We start from the raw sequence: 27929 nt of genomic DNA on the forward strand, positions 1-27929 counted from the left end.
CTTGGGGTCTAGGGAGGAATAAAACTCAAATACACATGATATATAGGTGTGGATGAAGGGGTATACGTACAGAATGGGGCTCAGGGAAGAAAGGCCAAGTCTCAAGTTTCACGTTGGGAGGATGTGGAGATCCAGCAAGCAAATCCCAGAGTCCTCCAGGTGTGGGGCAAATGAGGACCCTGGATAGAAAGTTTCCATCTTAGGAGGTAGAGCCTAGAACTAGAGTTCTCATGTGAAGAGCCTGGCATGGTGCCTTATATGCATAATGTAGGTTGATTCATACATTTCTCCTCCTCCCCTCAAATTCCTTGGAAGCCTCCTTGAAAATTTCCTCCTTTTCCAAGTGAAGCCAGTTGACTTCATGTTTCTGAGACATATAAATTCTTACACTCAGGGCGCCTGCGTGGCTCAGTTGGTTAAGCGACTGCCTTCGGCTCAGGTCATGATCCTGGAGTTCTGGGATCGAGTCCCACATTGGGGCTCCCTGCTCAGCGGGGAGTCTGCTTCTCCCTCTGACCCTCTTCCCTCTCGTGCTATCTCTCATTCTCTCTCTCAGATAAATAAATAAAATCTTAAAAAAATAAATTCTTACATTGACTCTCTCATTTTGTTGATTCTGTCATCACAGAACCAATGCTCATTAGAGGAAGGGGTACTTCATATATTTTACATAATATATTCTGTAGTCCACATGAAATGGGTACATTAAAATTCAGCGTAAGCCAAACTCTTGTGCTTCATACAAGAGTAAAGTGTACTTGTTAAGGGCACCACCTGGATTTCAGCTGGAATCTGGTTGCACCATTTACTAATGCTGTGACCTGGGGGAAGTTATTCAACAGCCCTATCCCTCTATTTTTTTTCTTTTTCATTCATAAAATGGAATAAAAGTAGAACTTACCTAAAATAGGTTATTACAAGGCATGTAGTAAAAAAATCTTACATCACTTTTAAAAATGGGCACACAAGACAGTGTGGGCTTAAGTTTCACCATTTGGAAACAAGGGATTTGGACTTGGTGATGGCCAAGTTTCTCTTAAGAGCTGTGTGTCGGCTTCTCCTTGACATGCTTTAGTTGCATCATGTAGCAAGGCAGAGAGCAAGGCCCTCAACTGAGTCAGCATGGCAGCTAAGCCTGCGGGGGAGGAGCTGGGAAGAGGGAGAAAGAGGGTTAGGCCTGTTCCCACTTGTACTCCCCTTCTGGGGTGGGGATCCTCCTGGAGGTAGGTGTTCCTGGGCCCCGGGGCGTTAGGCTCCTGTCCTCCTTGGCTTTGCTCATCTAGGGAGGGTTTGGGTCTGGTTGCCAAGCTCAGGTGTGACACCAGTTTCGGCTGGGCTGCTGAGCAGTCCTGGACCTCATCGAAGGAAAACTCTGGAATTTCTGCTTCTTAAAAAACACCATTTTGCTTTTGAGTTGCGTAGCCTTTATTGCACGGCATGGGTAATCATTGACTACAACTAGAGATTTATTATGCAAACGCCCAGTTGTGACAGATAGTTTTTTTGAAAGTAACTTGTCAAGAAACATAACTTTCAATAGTAAGAAATAGATGATAATTCTAGAAAATTTGGCAGATACAGGGACGTATAAAAAGAAACTAAAAATCACTTTCAATTTCATCAGCTGGAAATGATTACTGTTAAATTATTTGATGCACTGTCTTTAAGTCTTCTGAGTGTACACACACAAGTCATTTGTCAACCTTAAGTGCATTACAGCAAGAACCAGAGTCTCTAAATCTGTATATATATATATATATATATATATATATATATATATATATTTCTTAGCCTACTGTTATGCAGCTTAATCTTGTAGGCACTACTCTTCAAAAACATATATTTAGTTATTTTCCTTGTGATGGATATTCAGCTGGTTTCTAGCTTTTCTGTTATAAATAATGTTACTCTGGATATTTCTGTACATTAATCATTGACTTTATCTATAATTATTTCCTTAAGAAAGATTTCTAAAAGATGTATTATTGGGTCAAAGGAGATGAATAATAAAAAGGTCACATATTGCAAAGTTGATATTATTATTTCCCAGAAGAGTTGACTAATTTACATTAGTCAATTAATGTAAATCAATTCTTATTTCTACTGGACATTTTGGAAAGATTGTGTTTTCATTCTTATATTTGTTCCTTTTGTCTTATAAGAATTACATATAAAAGGAAAATTTTAAAATAGCTTATATATACAAATATTTGAAAAGCTGAATGAGAAGTCACCAGATCACATAACTCGATTACCTAATGAATTAAAACCCAGTCTTTAATGAACTAATATATTGAATTTTCATTTCATTTTTATGTCACATTCAAGGCATTCCATACTATTCATTTTCTAGAGTCATTGAGCTCTTTTTTAGTTAGATAAAGGCAAGTTTCACTCTCTGACCTTTACATCTACAGGGAACATTAGAACCATGGGTCCAACCCCTCTCTCCTTTTTATGTTGCAGGAGTCTGAGGCCCGGAGAAGCTAAGTTTCTTGCTGATGATTAATACTTACTGGACCACGGAGTGTGACTCAGAATTGACTCCAGGATGAATTAAATCCTCTTTCCCACCCTGTCACCTTCTTTTCCTCTATATCCATCAACCAAATATAAGTGATTTGATATTGAATTTTCTGCCTGGATATAACCTGACACTCAGTATGAAGAATTGTATCACTCATGCTATCTGCTTGTGGTTTAATTCTGGAATCTTTTTTTACCCTTTATTTATTTTTTCAGTGTTAGTTCCCCCCGCCGCCCCGTAAGTTTGCATCTTAGTAGAAATTTCATGTGAGTCATTTTCCATTACAGGTTACCATTTAATATAAAATTTCTTCTAGACAGAATTTTAGGCTTCTCAAACACTAGATGTTGATAAGTCACAAAGCATGAAAGTGTGTTAAGCTGTTGGATTCTTGAAATGGACATAGTTTAGGCAAAGGATTATAAATCTGGGGTTTTGAAGACTTTTTTTTTTCTGTCTCTATCAGAAACTCTAAGGTAAAGTTGTCTTAACTTTTCTATTTCAGTTTCTCTACATGTGAAAAGGAGGTGACTGTTCTCAGGGACTGGGTGTGGGCTTTATTGTGTCATTTCTGTGAATAGTTGGAAATGTGCACGGTTCTCATTATTCCTCCGTTGTATGGGAGAACTGTTATATGCATTGGTGGGAATCATACCTATCAGTGGTAAAAAAAAAACGCTTGATGATTTGTAGGTATCTGGGGAGAGTACTCAGGAATTCTTGGCTGAAATTTATCTTCTTGGACGAGAAGACAGAGAGAGAGAGAGAGAGAATTCTAAGCAGGCTATAACAAAGTTCCTTTGAATGGTTCCTGGGAGTGGCTGGGTGTAGTAAGCCATCCCTCAGCCAAAATGCTGAGTAATCAAGTTAATAACGTTTGCAGTGTTTCAGACTACAGGTAAGAAAAAGCACCAACAAAACAGTCTCCTAGGTTATTAAATATTTGGGCTGATGATTGCTTTTGTTGAACTGGAGAAAATTATGTCTGATAAAATTGATGACTGAATGGATAATTCATTCTTTAAGTTATATTTCTTCTCTCCAAAAAAAAAAAATCTACTCCTTAATGCATAGTCAACCACATGGTTTTTGTGGCAAATGAAAGAGAAGAAAATTAGAGGTCATTTGGGGAATCGTAGAGCAAATGGTACTTCCTACAAACAGCTGGATCCCTTTCCATTAAGTATTTTTTTTAAAGATTTTATTTATTTATTTATTTGAGAGAGAGAGAGAGAGAGATAGAAACAGCATGAGAGGGGAGAGGGTCAGAGGGAGAAGCAGGCACCCTGCTGAGCCGGGAGCCCGATGTGGGACTCTATCCCAGGACCCCGGGACCATGACCTGAGCCGAAGGCAGTTGCTTAACCAACTGAGCCACCCAGGCACCCTCCATTAAGTATTTTTAAAGAAATACTTATTTCCAACAGTCAGAATTATGTTCGGGTTTCCTTGGGCATTGCCACATTCCTGTCACCAGAAGCATTTCTGCCCAGGTTTGACAAGCACTGAGCAGGAGTGTTGCAGAGGGAATTCAAACATCAATAGGGAGAAAGGACAAAGCTCTCTGATTTAAGCACAAGTCTCTTAAAAATCTTTGGGTCACAGTGGCAAGTGTGCAGCAGCTGTTCAATAAATTATTGCGGTGAATTAGGTGTGAATCCTCTGAACCAGCCTTTGGGCCATTATGAGTCTTCCCTGAGCCTGTGCCTGCCTGAGGAAACGGCAAAGCGGTCAAATAGAAACGGCCATCAGCAGGGAGCACACACCATGTGCCAGACGAATCCCATGTATTGTGTCTTCATGCGTATGTGTATTTCATTTTACAGATGAGGACACTGAGGCTGGAGCGGTTTAGTGCTTTGTTTGGGATAGCTCAAGCAAGGAGAGGTACTATGAGTTTCCCAATGTATGACTCTGCCCCTAAACCCACATGTCCCCACTAGAACTGGAGAGAGTAATTTTCGAGAGGCATCCTGCCCACATCACCATCTGATGACCTTTTTACCTCCACTTGCCCCACTGATGCCTAAGAGTCTACTTTCAGAGTTCAGCTCATTTAGTTTATGACTTTGATCCTGGTTAATAATAACTAGGCATCTGGGGAAGGGAAGCTATCAGTCAATCTTAGTTTGGCAGAACGAGGTGCTCTCATTCATTTAGACAACAAGCATTTATTGACTGCATACTGTCTATCAAGTCCACACCAAGGGTTGGCGTTACAAAAATGAATGAGGCTTGGTCTTTATCGTTAAGATTCATAGCTGGATAGAAAAGACTGTGCAATAAACAGCTGATTGTGAAAGTGTGTGATAAACGAACAATAGAGGACCTTAGGTGAGCACAGCAGAGAACCAGTTGGCTTAGTTGCAGGTACTTTCCTGAGAAGAGATTTGCTAGGAAGGGTGTAGGTTTTACTAAATGAAGGAGCTGAAGGGAGGCAGGAAATTCGGACTCTGCAAAGAGGAGGCTCCACAAAGAGCAGAGCTGTGTAATCTTAGTCACTGGGAACTTCATCCAGCACTTTGTCCTATCAACGGTATTACATATTTTGCTAAGCAGAAATTTATTTAATTTATAGACCCTCTTCTTTTGTGATCGCCACTGTTTAATTGGTAGTACCTCTTTGGCATTCTAGGCAGGATGAGCTATCCCAGTTGACCTGGAAAGGTAGAGGTTAGGGAGATTTTTGGGGCACCACCCTATTTGAGAAGTATGAATCATTACGACCATCACATATTCCTTCTATTTCATATCATATTTCATCTTCCGGTCCCATGTGGCCTCCCAGGGTTGCCTTTACGTACCTACGGATCTATGTATTTAGCCCAAGGCAGGATCCACCGACAGCCCTTCCTGCCTGAGCGTGTCAGAGGCGTTTGGAAGCTGTGCAGACAACAGCAGCTTCAGCCTGAATCATTTTTTTCCCTCATGGACCAGCTGCCAAGAGGCATGAGTAAGAGCCGGGAGTGCAGGGGTGGGAGGCGGCGGGAGTGCAGGCTGGGAGTGGTCACAGAGGGCGTGGTGCCGGTTCAGGTGAGCAAGCCTTGCCTCTGCCCCATAGAGGGTTTGCTCCTACATCAAGGTCCTTCCGCAGCCCTCACTTTCCTTTTCCCTTGCCGTGCATTTTCCAGGATAGCTGTGACTCCAGGTAAGCAAAGCGTGGTGGTAGGGCTGGTGATTCCCCTTTTCAGGAAGATTCTTAAAATCAAATAATGATTTGAGCTGCTTTGAGGTGGTGAAGGAAGTTGACATAATGGTTGTCAAGGACAGGCTGTAGGCTGTTGTGCTGCTGCCTGCCCACCCCCACATGGGCAGCACTTGGAGCTCTTGGTCCTTTGGGAACCAGGAATGCTGTGTAGGGAGCGAAATCACTTAGCCAGGAGAGGTGCGAGTATGAAGAGATAACACGGCTAGGAGGTTTGGGTGGTGGTGGTGGTGGTGGTGGGGCTGTGCGACAGTGATTTCTGGAGGGGTAGGTTTTTCTGAGGACCTTTTCAGCCCTATCTGGGAATTCAAAATGAATTTTGTAATGCTAGTTTCAGAAAGGGCGTGGTGCTGGAAACCTGGAGAGACTCAGAAGGCATTTGAATGTCTGGCTCACCTTCCTGGTTGGGTGAGAGTCTGATTTTGGAACCACTCTTCTTTTTGGCATTTTTAAGCACCCAGTCAGTGTTCGCTTACTAGGGACCACATTCTTCCAGGCAGGGAATATTTTCTCTCCCTATTTCTGGGTTTCAGGACACTTGAAACATGTTACATATTTCACGTGTGTGTTCTTGGGCAACATTTCAAATAGGCTGGTTCATAGTTTCTTCCTCATAGACACTGTGGTTTTTATGGCTTCATTGAGGCGTATCATACTAAAGATCGATTTTAACAGGACAGGCTGTTCTGTTGGCTTGTAATCAGATTAGGGACAGATTCACAGAGCTGAGGGGTTAGCCACACTCTGGCTCAGCCCTCTACGTTGTGGTTAAGGAGTGGAGGTTCACAGAGGTGAAGTGGTGTCCACAGTCACACAGCTTATAAGTGCGGAGATGAAGTAGAATCCAGGCCTTCAAACCCACAGCTTGTGGACTCTTCCATGAACCCCCAGGTACTCTTAACGACTTCTTTACTTCTACATCACCAAAGAGGTTTTGAATAGAATCAGGTGGGTCTCAAACCTCAGTCCCCACCAGTGTGTGCAAGTGTTTGATGGGTACCTTGATGGGTGGAGAGATGGATGCCTGCCTGAAGAAAGGATTCTCCATATGACTCAGTGGGTTTATTTCTTTGCTTCCTAACGCTTTGAATTCTGCTACTTCAATCCCTATGCTTGACTTTGAAGGTACGCAGTCTGAGCAATTTTGGTCATTCTGGTACGGCAAGCCCGATTCTAGTTTACCGTTGGGCAGCAATGGGAAGGCTCAGTGGTCAAGATCAGGCTTCTAAACAGAGTATCTGAGCACAGGAGAGGCTCCCCCACCATTGGCAATTAAGCAATTGACCTTATTATTAATAGCTGCGTTGTTCTCTCCTGCTAACAAAGCACTTTTCACGCACATCTACTCATTTAAAAACTTCACTTAATCCTCATGAGATTCTTTCACACTGCAGAAGCTGCAAGGTCTCCCATTTTCTTAATCTGGCTCTGACTTTTTCTTCTTGTGAGTGCAGACAGCAGAGACTGTGTTTTTAGGCATTCCATTATAGTTATTACAATAGGCAAGGTTTCTCGAGATCTTGCCTAGGGACTGGCTAGACCAAATACTGATTTTTTTCACCACATTTTTCTTCATCTGTAAAGTGAGGCTGGCTAGGCTAAATGATATCCACAATAATGTGACACAGTGAAAAATAGTTTTTAAGGAAAGAAAAACCCATGCACATAGCTCTGTGTGTGTGTGTGTGTGTGTGTATGTGCAAATGTGTGTAGAAGAATGGATCTATACATAGAGTGAAATTATCTTGTTCAAATAAAACATGTTTGAGAGCAAAAGGGGCACTCTTGCTAATTTCAGGACAACACAGATAAACCAGGACTCTCCCAGGCAAAGTGGGACATATGGTCAACCTACCCACAAGGTCTTTATCTCATCCAAATGGTCTACAGATGAAAAGCTTGAGGACCATTGGCTTAGATGCATTAAAAACATTAAGAATTTTTATGCAGGGGCCAGTGATCAGCTATAGGGCTAGAGAAGTGAGCACACTGACCCTGCGCACATCCTAGTGTGTATGGCTCCACTCATTTGGGACCACCTGCAGTCTCTGAATTGGGTCCATTTTCTCTGGCACACAGTTTTGCATGGCTAACTCCTACTTCTCCTTCAGGACTTGCTTTCGTGTGACTTACTTGGAACTGTCTCCGAGGAGACCTCACTGAGATTGTACTGTGAGTGAGCTGTCTCCCCTGAGGGCTCCCACCAGAAACTGGTGCCCCTATCCAAATGCTAATGACACCATCACACGTGACACGCCACGTGACACGCTCCACAGAGGCAGGAACCGTGTGTGTTCACTTGTGACTTCCTAATGTCTAGCTCAGTGCCTGACACACAGGAGGTCCCCAGTTAACACTTATTAAATGAAAACAATATCGAATTCATAGTTTGCAATGTAAAGAACAGGAAGAGAACAAGAGCTTCTTGGAAAATGGGAAAAAAAGTTTTGTGTATATTAAAAAAAAACATGCAAAGTCTCTCGGTATCTCTGAAAGGGTAATTGAAGACATGTAGGATTTTTGGAACTCTGAAGCCTTCTGAGAGAACACACGCCAGTGAAGACACAATTACTGAGAGGGAGGGTGATGAGCTGTGGTGGGGAGCACGTGGCCGGCAGCTGGTGGAAATGAAGGTCTGGTTTTGCCACTTTCACTCCCTGTGTGGGTGGCCTGGGACAATCACTTCATCTCTGCCCGCCTTACTTTCCTCATCTGTAACATGAAGGGGAGGAGCCAGACTAGATCCATTCCAAGATCTTGTCCCACTTGAAAGATTTATGATTTTAGGATTCAATGCAAACAACAGGCAACTTTGCAATAAATTCTGACAATTTTTTGTTTGTTGCATTTGCATTTCTTACTTAAATTTTCATCTCACTTTTCTCTGGTTAACATAAAAGTGCCTCTTAAACATTTAAGTGACTAAAAGATGTAGTGTTTTCTATGTTGGGGCTGTAATGGAAATTCTCTTTATTTGTTATAATTGTCAGAAGGTTTTCATGAAAATGAAAGAAGTTCTCTCTGTAACAAAGTGAAAAGTGAAACCAAAAAAGTTGCAGCGATTTCAGCGCTCTGAACACGTGTCATTAGACATGTACATTTATTATGTAGGACTTGCTAATCCGTACTCTTTTCTTTTCTAATTTCTACTCTTGTATGCATAATTTTTATAGCATTCACTACTCAAAATGGTCCGTGTAGGACCTGATGCATTTTCCTGGGCTCGTATTGCTAACATTGCCAAGATTTGTTGGCATGCTTTGTCTTGCAGCACAGCGACGTGGTAATTGGCTGTGGCCAAAGTCATCCCTTGGAACTACTTTAGACCAAATTGGCCTTAAGTATTTATAGGTCAGTTGGTAATAATCACCAAGCAAGGGATCAGATTTACCATGCAATGTCTGATTGATTACTTGCTTGGTGACTGTTTGCCCCTACAACAATTTCCACGTGCTGTCATTTTCTGCTTCCTTTGTCAAGCATCAAACAATGTTATTGTCTTTGGGACCTCAGATATGAAGGGGCTGCATGACCTTCCCCAACTCGAAGGAGACTTTTTCTGGGAAAGGAGCTTGTCGGCACACAGATAAGAAGGCACACCTCATGCACTGAGGACTCTTCATGCAAAGGAACAGACTCTTGAAAGGGAGGGTCTGCTCCTGTCGGGGAAGCCGCAGCTGATAGACATGTACTGATTTGTATTTTCCAACAGAGGCCTGACTCTGAGACTTGAATTGCAACACAGTGTTAATTATATTGTGTAATCAACTATACTAAAAACCACCACGATCTTGTACTCACATAGAACCATTTAGACTACGTTTATCTTCAAATGCTATAAAGCATGAAAGAAGAGTGCTTCACTTGAACAAAATGACCATTTCCTTACCCTTCGATCCGCTTCCAGGAGTTTGCTGTCAAAATTCCCTTAGCGGATTACTCCAAGGCCTTACACACAAGAAGGAAATCAAACTTTAAAAGTAAAGTTTGTTATCGATTATGCAAAATTATTCTAATTTCTCTTTGGGACGGTGGGAAATACATGCTGGGAAGGACTGCTGATGTTTGTTCAAGCAGAGTTGGTATGTTTTCATATTAGTATTAATGTGATTAGGCCTCAAGTTGTAAAAGCTTTGAGAAGTTCCCAGTGACCTGGGTTTAGGCTCTTCTCTTTGGTGAAGAAATAGCTCATGTAGGCATCTCTCTTTGATGGAGAAATAGCTCATGTTGAATTTTAAATGTAGATGAAGTCCACACCGTCAATGTTAAATTTGCTGTTGGAGAAAGCCAGACTTCTTGTCCTGAAAGTCCGTTACATGGATTCCCCAAACCTTTTGTGAAGTTTTTTTTAAATTTCCCTGCAGTGGTCCTACTGGTCCAAACACTCCATATGCTTCTGTCTCTATCTCATTGCCTTCTGCACACCTGATACTGGGCTCCTTTGCGTGGGAATGGGCTGTCATCCTGCGCAGACCCCAACCCTGAGGAGAGAGGGGAAGGTTGTGGGCCCCGAAGAAATGTAAGATTGAAGGTTACCTTGTAGTAGGTTTTCAGTGACAACATGGACCTAACTCACTTAGCTGTTCTTATCAGGGACATAAAATGAAAGAGGAAGAAGTCATTGGAGATGACCAGTGAGCATGAACGGGTCAACAAAACATTTTCTTTTTCTTTCTTTCTTTTTTTGCTAATGAATTTCCTTTTACAGACTCTGAGATATATTATAGTCTTTTTGAATCCATCCTACACACAAGCCACATGTTCCATAAAAGACAGAATTCTGAAAACATATTTGTAGACCAGGGGCCCATTCCTTGATCTTATTTTTGCATCTTTGAATTTTGAATTTCTGTTAAGGTATAACGTACACAATTGAGATCCTGTTCATGCATTGACTCTAACAGCTCTTTAGGTCCTGTTGGCAGGAAGCCCTCTGTCCTGAGTGCTGATACTTTGACCCCAGGGAGCATGTCCTACCATGTTCGCCCTTTGTGTCTGTGTGTGTGACTACACAGTGCCCGACGGCTTTGGGGGAATGCTTCAAGCCTTGGCCTGTGCCCTAGTCAGCCAGGGGTAGTAATATCATTCTATGGCCCTCAGGCACATTCTATCCTGGACTCAGGCTGAGCCTGAAGAGTCCATGTAGCTCCGCTCTGTTCTAGAAAGGGTTATGCCTGACTGCTTGAGTTACCCAGGTGCCTTCCGGCTTGATTATTAACTACTGCATTGGACAGATAGGTGGACCTTTCAATAGAACAACAGTGCTCAAACTTTTAAATTTCAAGAGCACTTTACACTCTTAAAAAATTACTGAGGATCCCAAAGAGCTGTTTTTCTTTTCTTTTTCTTTTTTTTTTTTTGATGTCAGATACGTCTATCAGTATTTTCCAATTAGAAATTAAAACTGGAGAAATTTTGAAATATTTACTAATTTATTAAAATGACAATAATATAACCATGACATATTAACATGAATAACATATTTTTATGAAAAACAACTCTTTTCTAAAGGAAAAAATTGCAGAAGGCTGAGTAACATTTTTTATTGTCTTCAAATCTCTTTAATATTTGGTTTAAGGGAAGACACATCAAACAGCCTCTGGAAAACTGCTGCATATTTGTGAGACTTTGAGAATGAAAAGACAAACAACGTCTGAAAGTTATTATGAAAATTTAAAAAAAATTATTTAATCTATGCCCAACAAGGGGCTTGAACTCATGACCCGGGGATCAAGAGTCGCATGCTCTGCTGACTGAGCCAGCCAGGCGCCCCTGAAAATGGACCCACTGAAAGGGTCTTAGGGACTGCCAGGGGTCTCTGGACACCACTTAGCGAACCTGCATCAGAATAAGAGTCCTCAGACAAGACTAGGTGCCTACTCACTTCCCCAGGCTCCATAGTTTTAGCTGAACCCACCTTCCTTCTTTTCTTTAACTCCTCTGTGACTTGTTGCACTGCTCACATGGCATAGGCAGCCCTGCATTCTACTTATTTGTCTCTCCCAGAGGGATTGCAGACTCAGAGAAGGAGGGACTCAGTTGATACTTCTAATCCTTTGTGTGGTGTGTCTTCCACATTGTAGGTATGTACTCACAACAAAAACAGTAACAGCTGTGTTTATTCAATATTGCTATGTGCTAGATGCCCTCCTAAGGCATTACTGGCTGCATTAGATTCCTAGGACCGCTGTAACGAAGTACCACAGATTGCGTGGCTTGAAACAATAGAAATGTATTCTCCCACAATTCTGGAGACCAGAAGCCCGGAATCAAGGTGTTGGCAGGGCCCTGCTCTCCCTGGGAGCTATAGGGGAGAATCTGCCCCATGCTTTTCTCTTAGCTTCTGGTGTTGCCCATGATCTTGGGGGTTCCTCGAAGCACCACTTCGATCTCCTCTGCTCTCTGTGGCCTTCTCCCTGTGTGTCCTCACATCATCTTCCCTTTGCTCATGTCTGTCTCCGTGTCTTTTCTCCTGTTCTTACAAGGACCTCGGTCACCCTCATAACCCTAACTTGATTAAATCTGCAAAGATCTTATTTCCAAATGAGATCCCACTCACGGGTACCCAGGAGTGGGACTTCAACATGTCTTTTTGGGGGACACGATTCAACACATTACACTTACTAAATATTAAATTGAACCACACAGAACTGCTGTGATTTGACTGTTTCTCATCTGCAAAAATGTTAATTTTGTATGGTTTAGCCTAAATCCTAATTGAAACAAAATTGGTAAACAAAACCAACTGATTTTGATCGGTGTTGTCAACTGTCAACTGAAATAACCTCATCCTTGTACTTTGCTCCAGACCCACAATGGATGCTCTACGACTGGCAAATTCGGCCTTTGCAGTTGACCTGTTCAAACAACTGTGTGAAAAGGAGCCAGCAGACAATGTCCTCTTCTCTCCAATCTGTCTCTCCACCTCTCTGTCCCTTGCTCAAGTAGGCGCCAAAGGGGACACAGCAAATGAAATTGGACAGGTAAGCTCCCTACCTTGTTTCTGCTTTGAGTGCAAACAGGCTTATTAGAACACATAGGCAGTGCCTAAGGAAAATGAATGGGGGCTCTTGGAGAAAATTGCTCAGGATTGAGAACTGTGCTATTTCTAGCACACTCTTAATCAGTCTTTAAATGTGAAACTTCATTAATCTGTCCTGCAACCCACATTTACAAGTACCCATGTTGTGATGGAGAACCCGGGACCTGCTAGGCAATCACAATCTTTATACCAATGGGTGGCCTTCGGCAAGTCTACCTGTTACATTATAAGAATCAATCAAGATGGTGTTTGTTAAATGTGCCGCTGCAGACAACTCCTGTCTTATGCACAAAATTTATTGACAGCATCATGCTTTATTTTAAGATGTAGACTCCACTGCATTCTACTCTATAATATATTCTTTTTTTTAAAGATTTATTTATTTATTTGAGAGAGAGAATGAGATAGAGAGAGAGAACATGAGAGGGGGGAGGGTCAGAGGGAGAAGCAGACTCCCCGCCGAGCAGGGAGCCCGATGTGGGACTCGATCCCGGGACTCCAGGATCATGACCTGAGCCGAAGGCAGTCGCTTAACCGACTGAGCCACCCAGGCGCCCTCTATAATATATTCTACCCTATAATATAGTAATATCTGTATTAGATAAATATATCTGCACTTACGTTGGTACAGAAATAACATTTTAAATTTTCTACCTTCAAGTAACAGGGATGAATAAGAAGACGGATTGTGCTTTCTTATGTTTCAGAATACTCCCTAGGGCTTGAGTATCCCATGTGAGAAGAATGGACTAAATGATGTCATCCCTCCCGCATATATGTTTATAGTTATATGCAGATGCGAGTGTATGTGTGTGTGCGTGTGTATTTTTTTTAGAGTTACCTTTTTAGAGTTACTATGTTTGACGATCTAGCTTTGTAAAATTCTTAGACCTTCAAGTGAGGTTATCTTCCAGACTGTTACATTTTAAGTACTCATTTACCTTTATTTCAGTTTATCATTATTTTTAATTGTGATATAGTTGACATATAACGTATTAGTTTTAGGTGTACAATATAGTGATTTGATATCTGCATATATTGTGAAATGATCACCGCAGTAAGTCGAGTTAACATCTGTCACCTTGCACTGTTACACTTTTTTTTTCTTGTATGAGAACTTTTGAGACCTACTCTCTTAGCAACTTTCAAATGTACAGTACAGTAATTGTTAACTATAATCACCCTGCTGTACATTACATTCCCATGAATTACTTATTTTATGCCTGGAAATTTTGTCCCCTTTACCCATCTCCCCCTCTTAGATAGTAGGTAGATGTGCTTCTACTTCCATTCCAGTATTATTTTTATGTTGATCTTTTTAGGTTCAACAGAATCTTTTTTTCCATCAACTCACAAGCATTTAAAAAAGGAACGTCTTCTTATATCCACAAATCCCCAGAAAGTATGACCCACAAAATATCATTTGGGTCAGGATGAAGAATTTATACTCGAAACTGAGTGGGGCTTGAAAAAGAAACTTCAGTTGTGAGCAGAACACCTGTCTCTTCTCATCCGTCCTTCCCTCCTGACTCCCCCACCCCTCCATCCCTACCCAATTTCTCCTTCCTCCTTCCTCATCTCCCATTAGAGAAGGGATAGTAAAGAGAACTTCCTGGTAGTGGGTCTGTTCTCAATATTAATAATAAAGCTCTTTTCAGTACCTGCAATTGTTTTCCTGGTAGTGGTTACCTGGGTTCCTTAATTTTCTGGTCTTTCTACCTGTCATTAAGCATGAGAGTGCTGCACTACCTTGGACCAGGCAATTTGACCCTGCTGTACTGAGGTTTTTGAGTCATCGGCACGGTGTGCCCATTTAGTGGCAGTACCTGAGGTGTGGCAACCAGGGCGGTTATTAATGACTTAAGAGTGAGGAGAGGATCACCTTATGCTGACATCACGTTTTGGGGCACCATGAAGCAGAGGAGCTGCTGGGCTATTGGTTGGAACAAAAGAAAAGTTAGGAACAAATGGAAGGAATCAAGCCTTCCAGAAGACAGCATCCTAGTTTTAAGTGACTTCCAGTATTACTATAAGAATAATTATTAACGTTTCTGAATCCATATGATGTTTTAGGTGTTTTACATGCAATGTCTGTAGTGGTCACACCAACTCAGAAAAGTAGGTATTCTTAGTCCCTTTTCCAGAGGGGAACGTGAATCTCTGAAGAGCTGGGCAAGATTACATGTCTAGTGGGTACAGGCTGGGATTCCAAGGCAGGGCTATGTGACTGTAGCCCACCAAGTGCAGCCAACCATGGATGGTGGCCACCTCCCAACAGCGATGCATCAGCACACTTGGTTAGAGCAACTGAAGGGGCTAGATAGACCCTGGCTAGAGACACCTCTATCCCCGAATCTGATACGTGCCTGATGATTGTCTTTCTTGGTATTCATCTCTCTCTTCTTGTGTCTCAACTGGATAGACATTATAACCCAGCTTTATTCTTTACCAGGTTCAGAAAGCCTTCTGTATGAGCATTAGAGGCATCACTTTGAAGAATGGGCAAAATTTCCCCATAGTTGAATAAAGAGAAGACTATCTTTATGGCAGTGTTTCTCAACTGGGGACAGTTCTGCCTCCCCCACCCCATCCCAGGGACATTTGGAGATGCCTGGAGACATTTTTGGTTGTCACAAATGGAGGAAGGAGTGCTATGGGCACCTAGTTAGCCAGGGATGCTGCTAAGCATTCTGCGATATCCAGGACAGCACCCCAAGAAGAATTATCCAGCCCCAAATGTCAATAATACTCAAGTTGAAAAGCCTCCCTTTATGGGGACAATTGAGCAGGGAGATACTGACATCCCCCCCCACTCCAGCGGCAGACAATTGCCCTGTAGCCACTGCAGGGGGAAGAGGCAATGCTTCATGGGTAATGCATTTTTTTCTCTTCACAGGTCCTCCATTTTGAGAATATCAAAGACGTACCCTTTGGATTTCAAACAGTAACATCGGATGTGAACAAACTTAGTTCCTTTTATTCACTGAAACTAATCAAACGGCTCTATGTAGACAAATCTCTGAATCCTTCTACAGTAAGTGGGTTAAAGCAAGTAGCACGATTCAGCTTTTTACCAGGAGTGACATTTTCACATGGTTACACCCACAACTTTGTTGTCAGTGAAATTCACTTCTAGGTTGCTCGTTTATGATTTCAGGCTTATCAAAAATAAATCAGCCCTAATGGAGAATGTGGGGGGTTTCCCAATCAGATAGGGGGGCCACCAAATGTGGGGCAACCCAGTCGGGTGGAAGCTGGCAGCTTGGGTGGTGAAAGTATTCACACAAGGTGGAACAAAGGAGATAGAAGTTTATTGAATACACCGCAAGGGAGTGGCGGGCAGAACAGCAAGGAAGAGACTGTCTGCCATGAGGCAGTGGTTGGGGGCTGTAGTTAAGGGGCAGGTGGGGAGGTATGGAATGTATGGAATTTTCCTGTTGTGGGTACCTGAGTCTGGGTGTAAGTAACCCATGGGTTAGCTAGGGCTTGTGGGTATTTTGAGGGGGGGGTCGCCTAATGGGGCTGTTTTTATTCAGCCAGGGATTAGGGGGTCCCAGCGTGCCCTTCTACCTTTCTCAGGCTTCCATTGCTCAAGTTGACTGTCTAAAAGCGGCCTCTACAGAGAGGCTGCAAATAGCGGGAATCATATCTAGCTAGAATTGCATTGCAGTCACTTTATGGCTCAAAATATAGAGAAGCTTGTGGGTTTCCCTTTTTCCTCTCAAACACATCTTCACCTCACCCTTCCTCCTAGATTCCTCACTGAGAGGGATAGAGAATGGGGGTATTAACTCTTTAGTAAATGTATCTCCATAGATGCAAGACAGCTCATGATTTAAACCTCTTTCTCCTTAAATAGCAGGGCCTGTGGCCTGGGTCAACGTTTTAAATTCTCCACCTCATTTGTTCATGCACACAATGTTCTCTTGATGTTTCTCAAAATCAATAAGAAAAATAGCAACCGCATGAACCAGTCACAAATTGATTTTGTTTGCTTTCCTAGGCTGGTCATGTGGGCATCTATCCAAGGTAGCTCTAGGTACTTAATTTCAGCTGTTTCTTGAAGGAATCATATAAAGGACACTGTCATATCCTTACATTTGACCCCAGAGTATATCATAATTTTTAAAAAATCTGTATTTGAAAAACAAAGCCAGCATATTTGACGGCTACATAGAGGTTCTTTCTCTACTTTAGTAGTATAGAGTTGATTCCATTTGTGTTTGCATGATCAGAATTTCAAGCTTTCCACATCTAAAAGGTAGACTGCCAGTTAAATATTTTACCATAGTTTTACTACTTTCTGCTGTACTGTTTGTTTTTCTAGTCGAGATCTTTTTTTTTTAAAGATTTTTATTTATTTATTTGAAGAGAGACAGAGAGAGCGACAGAGAGAGTAAGAGAGGGGAGCAGAGGGAGAAGCAGACTCCCCGCTGAGCAGGGAGCCCGATGCGGGACTCGATCCCAGGACCCTGGGATCATGACCTGAGCCGAAGGCAGACACTTAACTGACTGAGCCACCCAGGCACCCCCTGGTCCTGAATCACTAGATATTGTTGTGACTTTATTCGTATTGTGTGAAGACATATATACACAGCCTTCTTTTCTGCCGACAATCACCCAGGGAGTTAAGAAAAAATACTGAGATGTGAGTTGGGGTCTGAGCATGGAAAAATTTTAAAAGTTCCCTAGGTGGTCCTGAAGGGGATGCTTAGTACATTTTGTAGCTAGCAGTGAGGAGTGGGGAGGTCCTTTATCTTGTTGAGGCTCCGATGTTCTCGGGTGGCCCCAGCTCTCTCAGTCAATGGCAACACTCAGTCCCAAGCTTGCGTTGGCGTTAACAAAAGCAAACTGGCTGAGGCTATAGCTGCTCTGAAGAAATTCAAGGAACCCCCTGTGCTTAGGACATTTAATCAGATATGTTTCGTTTGGTTGAACTTCCATTCCACGTTTTGAGTTATTTCAACCAAACTTGGAGTTGAAGGAATTTTTTTAAAGGTTACTTATTAATTAAAAAATTTATATATTTACTTTTAGAAAAAGAGAGAGAGAGAAGAGGGAGGAGCAGAGAGAAAGGGACAAGGAGACTCTGTGCTAAGTGTGGAGTCTTACGTGGGGCTTGACCTCATGACCCCGAGGTCATGACCTGAACAGAAATCAAGAGGATGTTTAAGGGACTGATTCACCCAGGTGCCCCAAAAGACATTTTTTTAAAGACTGCTTTCCATTCCTCCTGCTGAGTGTATATCATTTGCAAATTTACTGGTAATAGAACAAACAAGTGTGGCAGAAGGGGGACCACCTGCTTCAGAACTACCTGGATGTTTGTTAAAAGTGCACATTCCTGGCCTCAGATCACCTGAATCAAGATCAATAGGGATGGGATTTGGGGTTTTGCATTTTTAGCAGGTATGTGATAGAATCCCTGCTGTGTTCTCTCTAGAGTCTGTATTTCAGTGAGGATAGGAGTTTTCTGCTCAACGAGTTCTTTTTTCTTTTTTAATATAAATTGAGGTTATATTCCTCTTGGAGTATTTTATATTGTTTTTTAAATTTTTAAAAAGATTTTATTTGTTTATTTGAGAGAGAGCGAGCGCACAAGTAGGCAGAGCCGTAGGTAGAGAGAGAGGGAGAAGCAGGCTCCCCGCTGAGCAGGGAGCCCGATGTGGGGCTCCATCCCAGGACCCTCAGATCACGACCAGAGCCGAAGGCAGACGCTTAACTGACCGAGCCACCCAGGTGCCCCCATTTCTTCTATTCTAGGATATATAGACATATATATATATATATAATGCACATTTTAATGCTTCTAAGTTGGAATTCATTTTATAATTATTGCATATATTTAATGTGGTGTTTCTTTTTTTCCCCCAAAGCTGCTACTACGTTGATGGAGGCATTTAATAATTGATATGCCTTAGAATTGAAGAAATGAAACACTTCAGACAAAGAACATTCATTGATTTCCCCAGAAAGTTTCCATTTGTACAGTTTTACTGATTTTGAAAGGGTATTCACCAACCTGGACACTTACAAATCCTTTAGTTAGAATCATGGAAGGCTGCAATGGCCTGACTATGGACTTTAGGTACTTTGTGATTTTAAGAACTGGATGTTTTTCAGGAGTTCATCAGCTCTACGAAGAGACCCTACGCAAAGGAAATGGAAACCGTTGACTTCAAAGATAAACTGGAAGAAACAAAAGGTCAGATCAACCAGTCAATCAAGGATCTCACGGATGGCAAGTATCCTTTCCTTACTTGGACCCTGTCTTCTCATGAATCTTTCTGCTAAGCAGAAACGGGAACATCCGGAGGCTTCCTCAGATGTTTTCGGTAGACAGGCTAAATTCTTGCCCCTTCCAGCCATTTCAAAATGCGGATGGATTCCTGGGCATGTCCAGCATCATCTTACACTTGGCAGGAATTCCTGGTGCTTCAGTTTCTTTTTTCTTTTTTAAATTTTTAAAATGTGTTTTTATTTCTTTATTTTTGGTGCTTCCATTTCCATCCACCTTGCTGTGCTCCCCAGCGAGCTGTCAGCCTCCACATGCCTGCTCCCAGCTATGTCTCTAACAGAGGGTGGCTTCGGGCAAGTCACTGGCCGCTTTCTCAATCTGGAAACGAAGGGTTTGGGCTTTACCTTGGTCTCTGAGGCCACCTTCAGTTCCACTGCTGCGGTCTGGGGAGGGACACACTTCTCAGGCAAGGGAGACTCGCTTCCCGTGGGAGTGGCCAGAGGGATCCTGTCGTGGTGCTGACTCAGGAATGCCAGAGTCCTCCTGGCAACTGCAGAGTGAGACCCTGGAGAGGACTTGGTCTTGGAGTCCTTCAAAACCTGGATTCCAATGCAGACGCTGCCACTTTGAACTGAGTTCCTCGGGTAGGGAACCTCAGTTTACTGACCTGTAAAATGTGGCATATGTTACCTGATTAATTTTTACATGGTGGTTGTGAGGATCAAGTTCAATCTATAAGGTAACAATGTATGATCACCAAGATAACATGGTAGTCACAGATACGCGTGCACACACACAGAGGTATACGTACGTATATATCTGTGATTGAAATGATGCTTCTTTGCCTTCATATGTAAAGAAAAAACTGGTAAAACTAACACCAGGCTAAGCACAGTTTAAAGATTTATAAGCAAAGAGCAGTTGCTGTTTAAACTGCTGTGTAACAGTTTTACTTGTAGAATTGCCAGATGACTGTATTTTCTCTATATGGGCCTTTAAAAAAATCTTCATGAACTTAAGATTTTACCAGAGAAGGTGGGTTATTGAAAAGTCCTCCGAATTTAGAGTCAGAAGCTCAAGATTTAAGTTGAAACGACCACCTACTTGCTCCCCGCCTTGTCTGGTCTACCAGTTCCTTCCTTAACATGATTAGGATTCAACCCATCATGTAACATTGGCAAGACTGGTTACATGAGCTCAGTGCAAAATGCAGAGCAAGGGTCCTTTATTAAAAAATGTATTAAGGACTTCAGTGTGGTGACAGAGGAGCAGGAAAGCAGAACAGGGCCCTGCACATGCATGTCACAGGTCTGCAGAGTGGGCCCTGAGCCGCAGTGGGAACATCCTGGGGGATTAGGTAAATGAGAATCCCTTGGAAAAAACGTCAGTGCTATTCACATGTGAGGCCTTCGTTTTATGAAGGCATTGTCCTCAGGGAGCTGTTGGGCCTGCTGGGGACTGGATCTCTGCAGTAATGACCCTGCTGACTTTGATGCTAGCAGGTGTCCGTGCCAGGGCCCTCTGGGGAGGGTGAGCCCAGCTCTAGGGTCAAGAGCACAGTGCAGTCCTGCACAAACAAGCTTTCCAACCCAGTGAGCGGGGAAGGCTGCTCGGCCTCCCCGAGCCCCAGGTTCCTTAAGTATAAAATGGGGATAACGATCTCGGCCTTCCAGGATCACTGTGAGGTAATGCACGGGAAAAGGTTAAAATTACACTCGTGCATTTTCATTCCAGAGCACAGGCTGTGGAGTCCGAGAGACTCAGCTCTGAATCCTGAATCCGACCTTGCTCATGTGTCATCTTGGGCCAGTGACTTCACCATGGCGTCTCAGCTTCCTCATCTGTAAAATGGGGAGAAATACATGATACCCTGCCCAGGAAACCTCTAGAACGCTAGCTGGCACAGGATAGGCTTTGAAAGTGGTAGCTCGTGGTTCTTTCCTTCCTGTTCTTCCTTTCTTTTCCCTCCCTTCCCCTCTGCTCTCTCCCTGCTAGGTCTCTTTGCTAAGTGATCCTGTGGCAAGAGGGAGGGGGAGAAAGAAACCCTTCTGAAAGGAGGCATGTGGGCTATCGAACCTTGGGCGGGTGGCTCCAACAGTGATAAATACCTCGCGAGGGGATGTGTGTGTGGAGATCGGACGTGGTTTGGAAGAACCACCGGTGCAATCTGGGGTTTCCCACAATTGTTTGCAGGCCGCTTTGAGAACATCTTGGCTGACAACAGTGTCAGTGACCAGACCAAAATCCTTGTGGTTAATGCTGCCTACTTCGTTGGGAAGTGGATGAAGAAATTTCCTGAATCTGAGACCAAAGAATGCCCGTTCAGAATCAACAAGGTATGGGGAGGGGCGCAGCACGTCAGAGGCTCCCAACTGTCCGTCTGAAAAATTAGAGCAACACACGGGACCTTAGGGATTCAGTCCGGTGAGGAAAATTGAGGCACGGAGGCAGTGTGCCTATCCTGAGACTAACGGCTAGGAGGAAAGTGGTAGACAGAGAACCATAATCCAGAGACTTGCTCTCTTTTCCAGAATGGTTAGATTGTTTTGCTGGTGGTTGGCTCTCCTCCCTGGAAAGGGCTGGCAGAGGGGCCCTAAGTTATGTGTAAGCAAAACCCGAAACAGTTTGTTGGTGGTGTCTGTCCTAGAGGCCGCAGGGCAAGCCTGGGACCCGAGCCACACCTGGTGATAGTCAGGAGTGCAGTGTGGGCTTTGGCACCGAGCACCCCTAGTTTTTGCATCTAGCAAAGTGTGAGAGGGCGCAAGGGAGGAGGAATGTGTGCTACTCCTTTATTGTGACTCAGTCATAAAGCTGGGTCATGTCAGATCCTGGAGACTCTAGGAAGAGAATTAATAAGGATTTGAAATGCCATTGATCTTGCCGTGTTTCATCTAACCAAGCAGTAAAACACTGCTCAAGCCTGCGTGGGGATCTGCCTTCCTTTTAAAAGCAGACTTTTCTTTTGTTTCCTTTGCTTTGCTTTTATAGCCCCTGAACTTTTCCAGTGATGTTACCGAACTTTTCCCTTGGTCCCATGGTGTTTCCTTTAAGGGTAGACTAAGTTGATGAAGTTATATTATTAAAAGTTTAGTATAGTGCCTATTCAGACAAGGTGAACACACACACGCGCGCGCACACACACACACACACACACACACACGTTTCTTGGAATAGTCTTTAGTCTGGTGTTCAGAAGATATGTCTCTTGATTTATGTTTCAGAAATGGGATTACTGTATCCATATTCGGTGCTGATAAGTGAAATCGATGATGGGTTTTGGTGGCTACGACTATATGCAAATTCATATGACTAGCAGTCTAACTTGATGGAGATTTTTTAGAGAAATCTGTATCTTCTTTAAGAGAAATAAATGGAAGAACCAGCAGTTAATTTCAAAAGTAGTATGTTTGTCTCTCACAGTTATGTTTCTGGTTGTACATAGAATCGAAGTCTTTAGTTATCTATCAACCAAATATTTAGTGAGCAACTTCTACATGCTGGGATATACCAAGATAATAAGACATGGTTTCTGCTTTGACAGAAGTAGTCCAATTGGGGTGAGGGGTGGAAAGACACTCACATAGATAAATATTCTAGCCATGTGACAAGTATTGAAATAGAGGTGTTAACAAAAAGTAAAATACGGTCTAGCTTTGCTTGAGAGAGGTGTCGGGGGAAATTTAGTTTACTGTTTGAAGACCCCAGATAAAAATTTTACTGCTATATTATCCCCTAGACCTGATATGAAGTTTGAAATCTCCCCTAAAAGAGATTCAGTTAATAGGCAAATGTCCTATGGGAGGTGTAGATTGAAATAAGAAGTCACCCGAAATTACGATCAGTCTCTTGCTTTTGAGTATGAACTAATTTTCCTTCAGGAAAACAGTGTCTTTGTAGTAGAGACCCAAAGTCAAGTATTAATGGGGACAGAGAGAAGAAAGGACCTGGAGAGAAAAGCCTGGGCACTAAGGCCCTTTTCTGAGAAGTGGAGCTAGAAGCGACTTCAAGAAAATTCTGTTATTTAATATTCCTCTATATTTTACCTTATTTCAGATATTTTAAGGAAAAAAATATAGCAATAGATACACTGCCCTGTGCAGCCACAGCCCCTCCTGTGTCTTTCTCTCTTCCTCCCCAGAGGTAGCGATCACTCTGAAATGTCCAATTCCCTCATTTTACTGACAGGGAAACTGAGGCCCAGAGAAGTTAAGCGACTTGCGCAAGATCATGGCGTCTGTTTATGTCACATTTGAGACTAAAACCCGAGGTTCTTAACTCTAACCCAGACTCTTCATCTGCTCAGATCCCAGTAGGTTGGCCATATAGGAAGCGGGTGACAAAACCAAAGGATAACAGAGGACAAAACAAATGTGATGTCTGTCCTGCTACATGTCGAGTGTTCCCTATTACGTGTTCTAGTAGGAAAAGCTGCATAAGGAGATGCGTGGTTTGCACTAGAACTTACTTTCAAGTCAGCTCCACCAGGGATGGTTTAAGGAGCTTGTAATTATGAGCATCTATAAAGACTGAGTCAAAATTTCCCTGTGTTTTCAATCATACTACCTTGTTTTTAATGTTTAATATAAGCAAGTTTAGTATGTCTAGTTCCTGAAATATATTGGAATTATGAGGCATGTGAATAACTTTTCAAAAGAAGTCATTAACTCTTCAGGGGCTAGTCTGTGATGTTTTGGGTCCAGATGGGGGATTGTGCCATTATGGTCTGAAACTATAACAAGAACAAATGTCTGTGTGTGTCTATGTGTATTTATGTGTGTAACTTGAAAAACAAGTGGTCAAAATTTCTTCTCCTCTTACAGACGGACACCAAACCAGTGCAGATGATGAGTATGGAGGCCACGTTCTGTATGGGCAACGTTGATGGTATCAATTGTAAGGTCATAGAACTTCCCTTTCAAAATAAGCACCTCAGCATGCTCATTCTGCTACCCAGTGATGTGGAAGATGAGTCCACGGGCCTGGAGAAGGTGAGGAGGGAGGCGGGGTTCAACACAAAGGTGCCACCTGCTGTGCCACGGAGATGTGTGGCCAGCACCGTGGGCGACCATGACAAGGGTGTCGCGGTCCTTTCTGGGTCTTTCTCTTTAATATGAAAACAGCCAACATTTACTTGGCACTTGTGAGGAGCCAGGACCTGTGAGGTCCTACGTGCTCCTTGTCGCTGGTTTCTCGCAACAGGCCTATCCGTGCATTGGAAACTATCACTGTGTTCTTGTTGACTGGGGAAACTGAGGCACAACGGGGGAGGTGACTGGTCCGTGGTCACATAAGTTGTCAGTGGCATGTAGAATCAGAATTTGAGCCCAGGCAATTGGAGTCTGTGTTCTTAATCTAGCCTCGAGTGCCTATTGCTAGCATCTTGCCTTAGTGCGGTACGTTTGTTACAGCCTATGAGCCAGTTATCAGCACATGAATAATGTGTCCGCAGCTTGCTTTAGGGTTCACTCTTTGTGTGGCACATGCTATGGGTTTTGAAAAGCTCTTTTAATGCATACATGTATATGAGATTTTATTATGCTTCATCTTTTCTGTAGGTTATTAGAGGCTCGAGGTTTAACTAGAGCCTCATCTGCTTGTGAATGGTGCTTTCGCTTCCTCTCTGCTCTGGCAGACGCATCCAGCCACCCCCTGGCCACCTGTTTTCCACCCTTGGCCCTCACTCCCCAGCTTCCCTAGCTCCCCTCCACCTGGGTCTTGGCCCTTGGCCAGGGAGAAGGACGGGCTCTTTGAGGAACCGAGAGATCACCTGCTTCATTTCATACCTCAATTACTCCCTGACTTTCCCGGGGACGATCTAGGTCTAAGTCAGTCTCCAACCCACTTGCTGCTTTAACGATGGTTACACTCTCTCCATCACTGGCCTTCATTGCTCTTTCTCACTCCACTCCATGCCTTGGTCTCTTTTCTCCTTGGTCCTTGCGCTTTCCCTTGTGGGAAATACCCTCATACCAAACTTTTCCTGATTACAGTATAGAATGAAAGAAACTGATCTCTTGGGTCTCGGGAAAATGCAGGAACACGTGTAGCTTTGGTCTCCTGTGGCTGCCATAATAAAGTACCACAAACTCAGTGGCTTAAACATCAGGAATTTATTTTCTCACAGTTCCAGAGGCTAGAAATCTGAGCTTAAGGTGTTGGTTCCTGCTGGGGGCTGTGAGGGAGACTCTGTCCTATGCCTCTCCCTCAGCTTCTGGAGATAGGCTGGCACCCTTTGGCCTTCCTTGGCCTGGACATGCATCACTTCAATTTTTGCCTCTCTGTTCGCCTGGGTTTCTCCCTGTGTGTGTGCATCTGTGTCTAAAATTTTCCTTTTTATAAAGACACTGGTCATATTAGGTTAGGGCCAACCCTAATGACCTCATCTGAATGATACCCACAAGGATGCTGTTCCCACATAAGGTCACATTCGAAGGCAGTGTGAGTTAGGACTTCAACATATGAATTAATTTTGGGGTGGGAGTACAATTTGACCCATAACACATATATAATGGAAGAAAAAAAGCGCTTTTTCCCCTCTGAGTTGTCTTTTTGAGTTAGGGATGAATTTTCTTCCCTCTCTTCATTCCCAGATAATAAGCGGGCAAGAGAATATACCTTCTGGTAGCTTTTGGCTCAAAAATTCTAGTTACTTATGGCAATCTTTTGGTCTGAATAATTTGTTGTAAATGAAACAGTAATCATTGAAAACATAATCATCATAGATTAACAAGAGAATCCAAGGGGACCCTCCCCCACTAAAAACAAAACAAACAAACTTGTGCCCACTCTGTGACCTCGCTGTGTTACGGACTTCTTTGGGGTTTCAGGTGAGTAACTTCAGTGAGGGGTGGCCCCATGATAGTAACAGTCAAGGCACTGTCATTCTCTTTTGTACGTGTTTCTCTGCTAGCCAGTGGGGAGGTTGGCTGGGCAAGGAGCAATCTAAGATTTGCTCAATGAAGAATTTTATGACTAAACCATTTTAGGTGTCATTGCGTATCTCTCATTTCTAAAACCACCAACTGAAATGGATGCATTCATCACCTTGGGTCTTCAAGAATGACTGTAGACAGTTCAAGTTCTCATATTAGAAAGAGCAACTTTAGCTTTAACTTGCATTACTAATTTTGATGCCATGCCAAGTACACGAATATTCTGGATTTCCTGGCAGAGAAGTTAAAATAAGCATTCAAGAAATAGCATGTCTAAAAACCCTTTTCATTTTATGTTTATTTCACTCTTATTTATGCAACATCATAATCCATGCATTCATTTCTTCTCTACAGCTTCAAAGAAATGTCCTCAGACATGCAAAGGGACCATTGTTGGAGGGTGGGGTGCTGGGTGGCTGGGTGCATCGTTGGTAAGGAAAACTAGTCACATACCTAAACTGCAGGACTGACTCCATGTTCGGTGGCCCATCTGCGCTGCTTCAAAACTGGGCTCACAATGGCACTTTCTGTTTTCAATCAAACAGGGTCTTTTACAACTGGGAATAATAAAAAAAGTAATTTCGTCTCCTTTGGGTCCTTCAGATTGAACAACAGCTCAACTCAGAGACGCTCTTGCAGTGGACCAATCCCAGCACCATGGCCAACGCCAAAGTCAAACTCTCCATTCCAAAATTTAAGGTGGAAAAGCTTGTTGATCCCAAAGCTAGTCTGGAAAACCTAGGGCTGAAAAATACCTTTAATGAGAATACATCTGATTTCTCTGGAATGTCAGAGACCAAGGGAGTGGCCCTCTCCAATGTTATTCACAGAGTGTGCTTAGAGATAACAGAAGATGGTGGGGATTCCATAGAGGTGCCAGGGTCGCGAATCCTGCAACACAAGGATGAATTCAATGCCGACCACCCGTTTATTTACGTCATCAGGCACAACAAAACGCGAAACATCATTTTCTTTGGCAAGTTCTGTTCTCCTTAAGCGGCAGAGGCCAGGTGAAGTCCCAGCTGACTCTTCTGTAAATTCTGCATCCAAAGAATCACTTTCTAAATACAATAAATTGTTAATGTTGCTGGATCAGGAAGTAGCTGGTACTTGACATGTGTAACCCTCACGCTAATAGGCTCTTCTTTTCCAATCCTTTCTTTTATTCTCCCCCCGCCCCCCCCGCCATAAACTACAATGCTTTTAATGAAAAGGAGTTACCTTAGATGAAAAATATGTATTCATTACTTGCCAAATTATCTAGGGTCATGGGCAGGAATGCAGTCTTCCGCAACGAAAATTCCTGTAAGGAGGATCTGGAGGATTTTAGAGCTTCATCTTCCTTTATTGGGATACAGAATGTTCCAGACATTCTCACTTCCCTGGAAGACAAAAGAAACTGGTACATGGGATTCACAAAACTTTCCTGGCTCCAACAAAACTTGGGCACATGTTTAGGCTGCTGTCGGCCCCTAGCTCCTTTTGCTTAAACTGTGGTCCCAATGTTTTCTCCCAACTCCTTGACTTTTTGGGATTTTTAGAAAGCTAACATGTTGCACGTACTATATGTTATGGAAGGAACTCCATTGAGAGAGTCTGGGGCAGCACCCTGTAAATCAACACTTTCATATTTCTGCCACAAAACAGAATATTCACACAAAATGGATAAAGACTCTGAGCAGCCCGTAATAAACGTCAGGTTTTACTGCCAAATGAGTGTGCCACCCGCTTATGAAGAAGCTTTTGGTTTTCAGAACTTTTTGAAATTTTGGGAGGTTGGAGAGGGCATTGCGGACCCATAGTAGTGGAAGTGCAGCACCTCGAGGGGAGGTTAGATTTTATTAAAAATCCACTTTCACTTTCGACAGAACATGCACATGGTCACTTGGCTGGTGATAGGTCACTGATGGACAGGGAATGCTGACAGCCTCAACAAGGCTCTGGGTGTCTGATGATTAGGGACTTGAAACACGTGGGGATTTTTAA

At 43.0% G+C, this 27929-nt stretch overlaps 1 protein-coding gene across 1 annotated transcript; it reads left to right on the forward strand.

Moving 5' to 3' along the window:
- Positions 1-5564: 5564 nt before the first annotated feature.
- Positions 5565-27026, forward strand: SERPINB5 (serpin family B member 5). Its single transcript, XM_027576594.2, has 7 exons — positions 5565-5674; positions 12540-12714; positions 15670-15807; positions 18897-19014; positions 21205-21347; positions 23832-23999; positions 26547-27026. The coding sequence occupies exons 2-7, from the start codon at positions 12547-12549 to the stop codon at positions 26937-26939; spliced, it is 1128 nt and encodes a 375-aa protein (XP_027432395.2). The 5' UTR covers positions 5565-5674; positions 12540-12546; the 3' UTR covers positions 26940-27026.
- The last annotated feature ends 903 nt before the right edge of the window (positions 27027-27929 follow it).

This window comes from Zalophus californianus, chromosome 14 (assembly GCF_009762305.2).
Source record: "Zalophus californianus isolate mZalCal1 chromosome 14, mZalCal1.pri.v2, whole genome shotgun sequence".
In the NCBI taxonomy this organism is placed as follows: domain Eukaryota; kingdom Metazoa; phylum Chordata; class Mammalia; order Carnivora; family Otariidae; genus Zalophus; species Zalophus californianus.

Bases quoted from the DNA above. Each gene is read 5' to 3' on its own strand.
- SERPINB5 (XM_027576594.2), top strand. From the start codon at position 12,547: ATGGATGCTCTACGACTGGCAAATTCGGCCTTTGCAGTTGACCTGTTC. The intron at 12,715-15,669 runs GTAAGCTCCCTA...TTCTCTTCACAG, and splicing joins CAGCAAATGAAATTGGACAG to GTCCTCCATTTTGAGAATAT. The intron at 21,348-23,831 runs GTATGGGGAGGG...CTCCTCTTACAG, and splicing joins GCCCGTTCAGAATCAACAAG to ACGGACACCAAACCAGTGCA.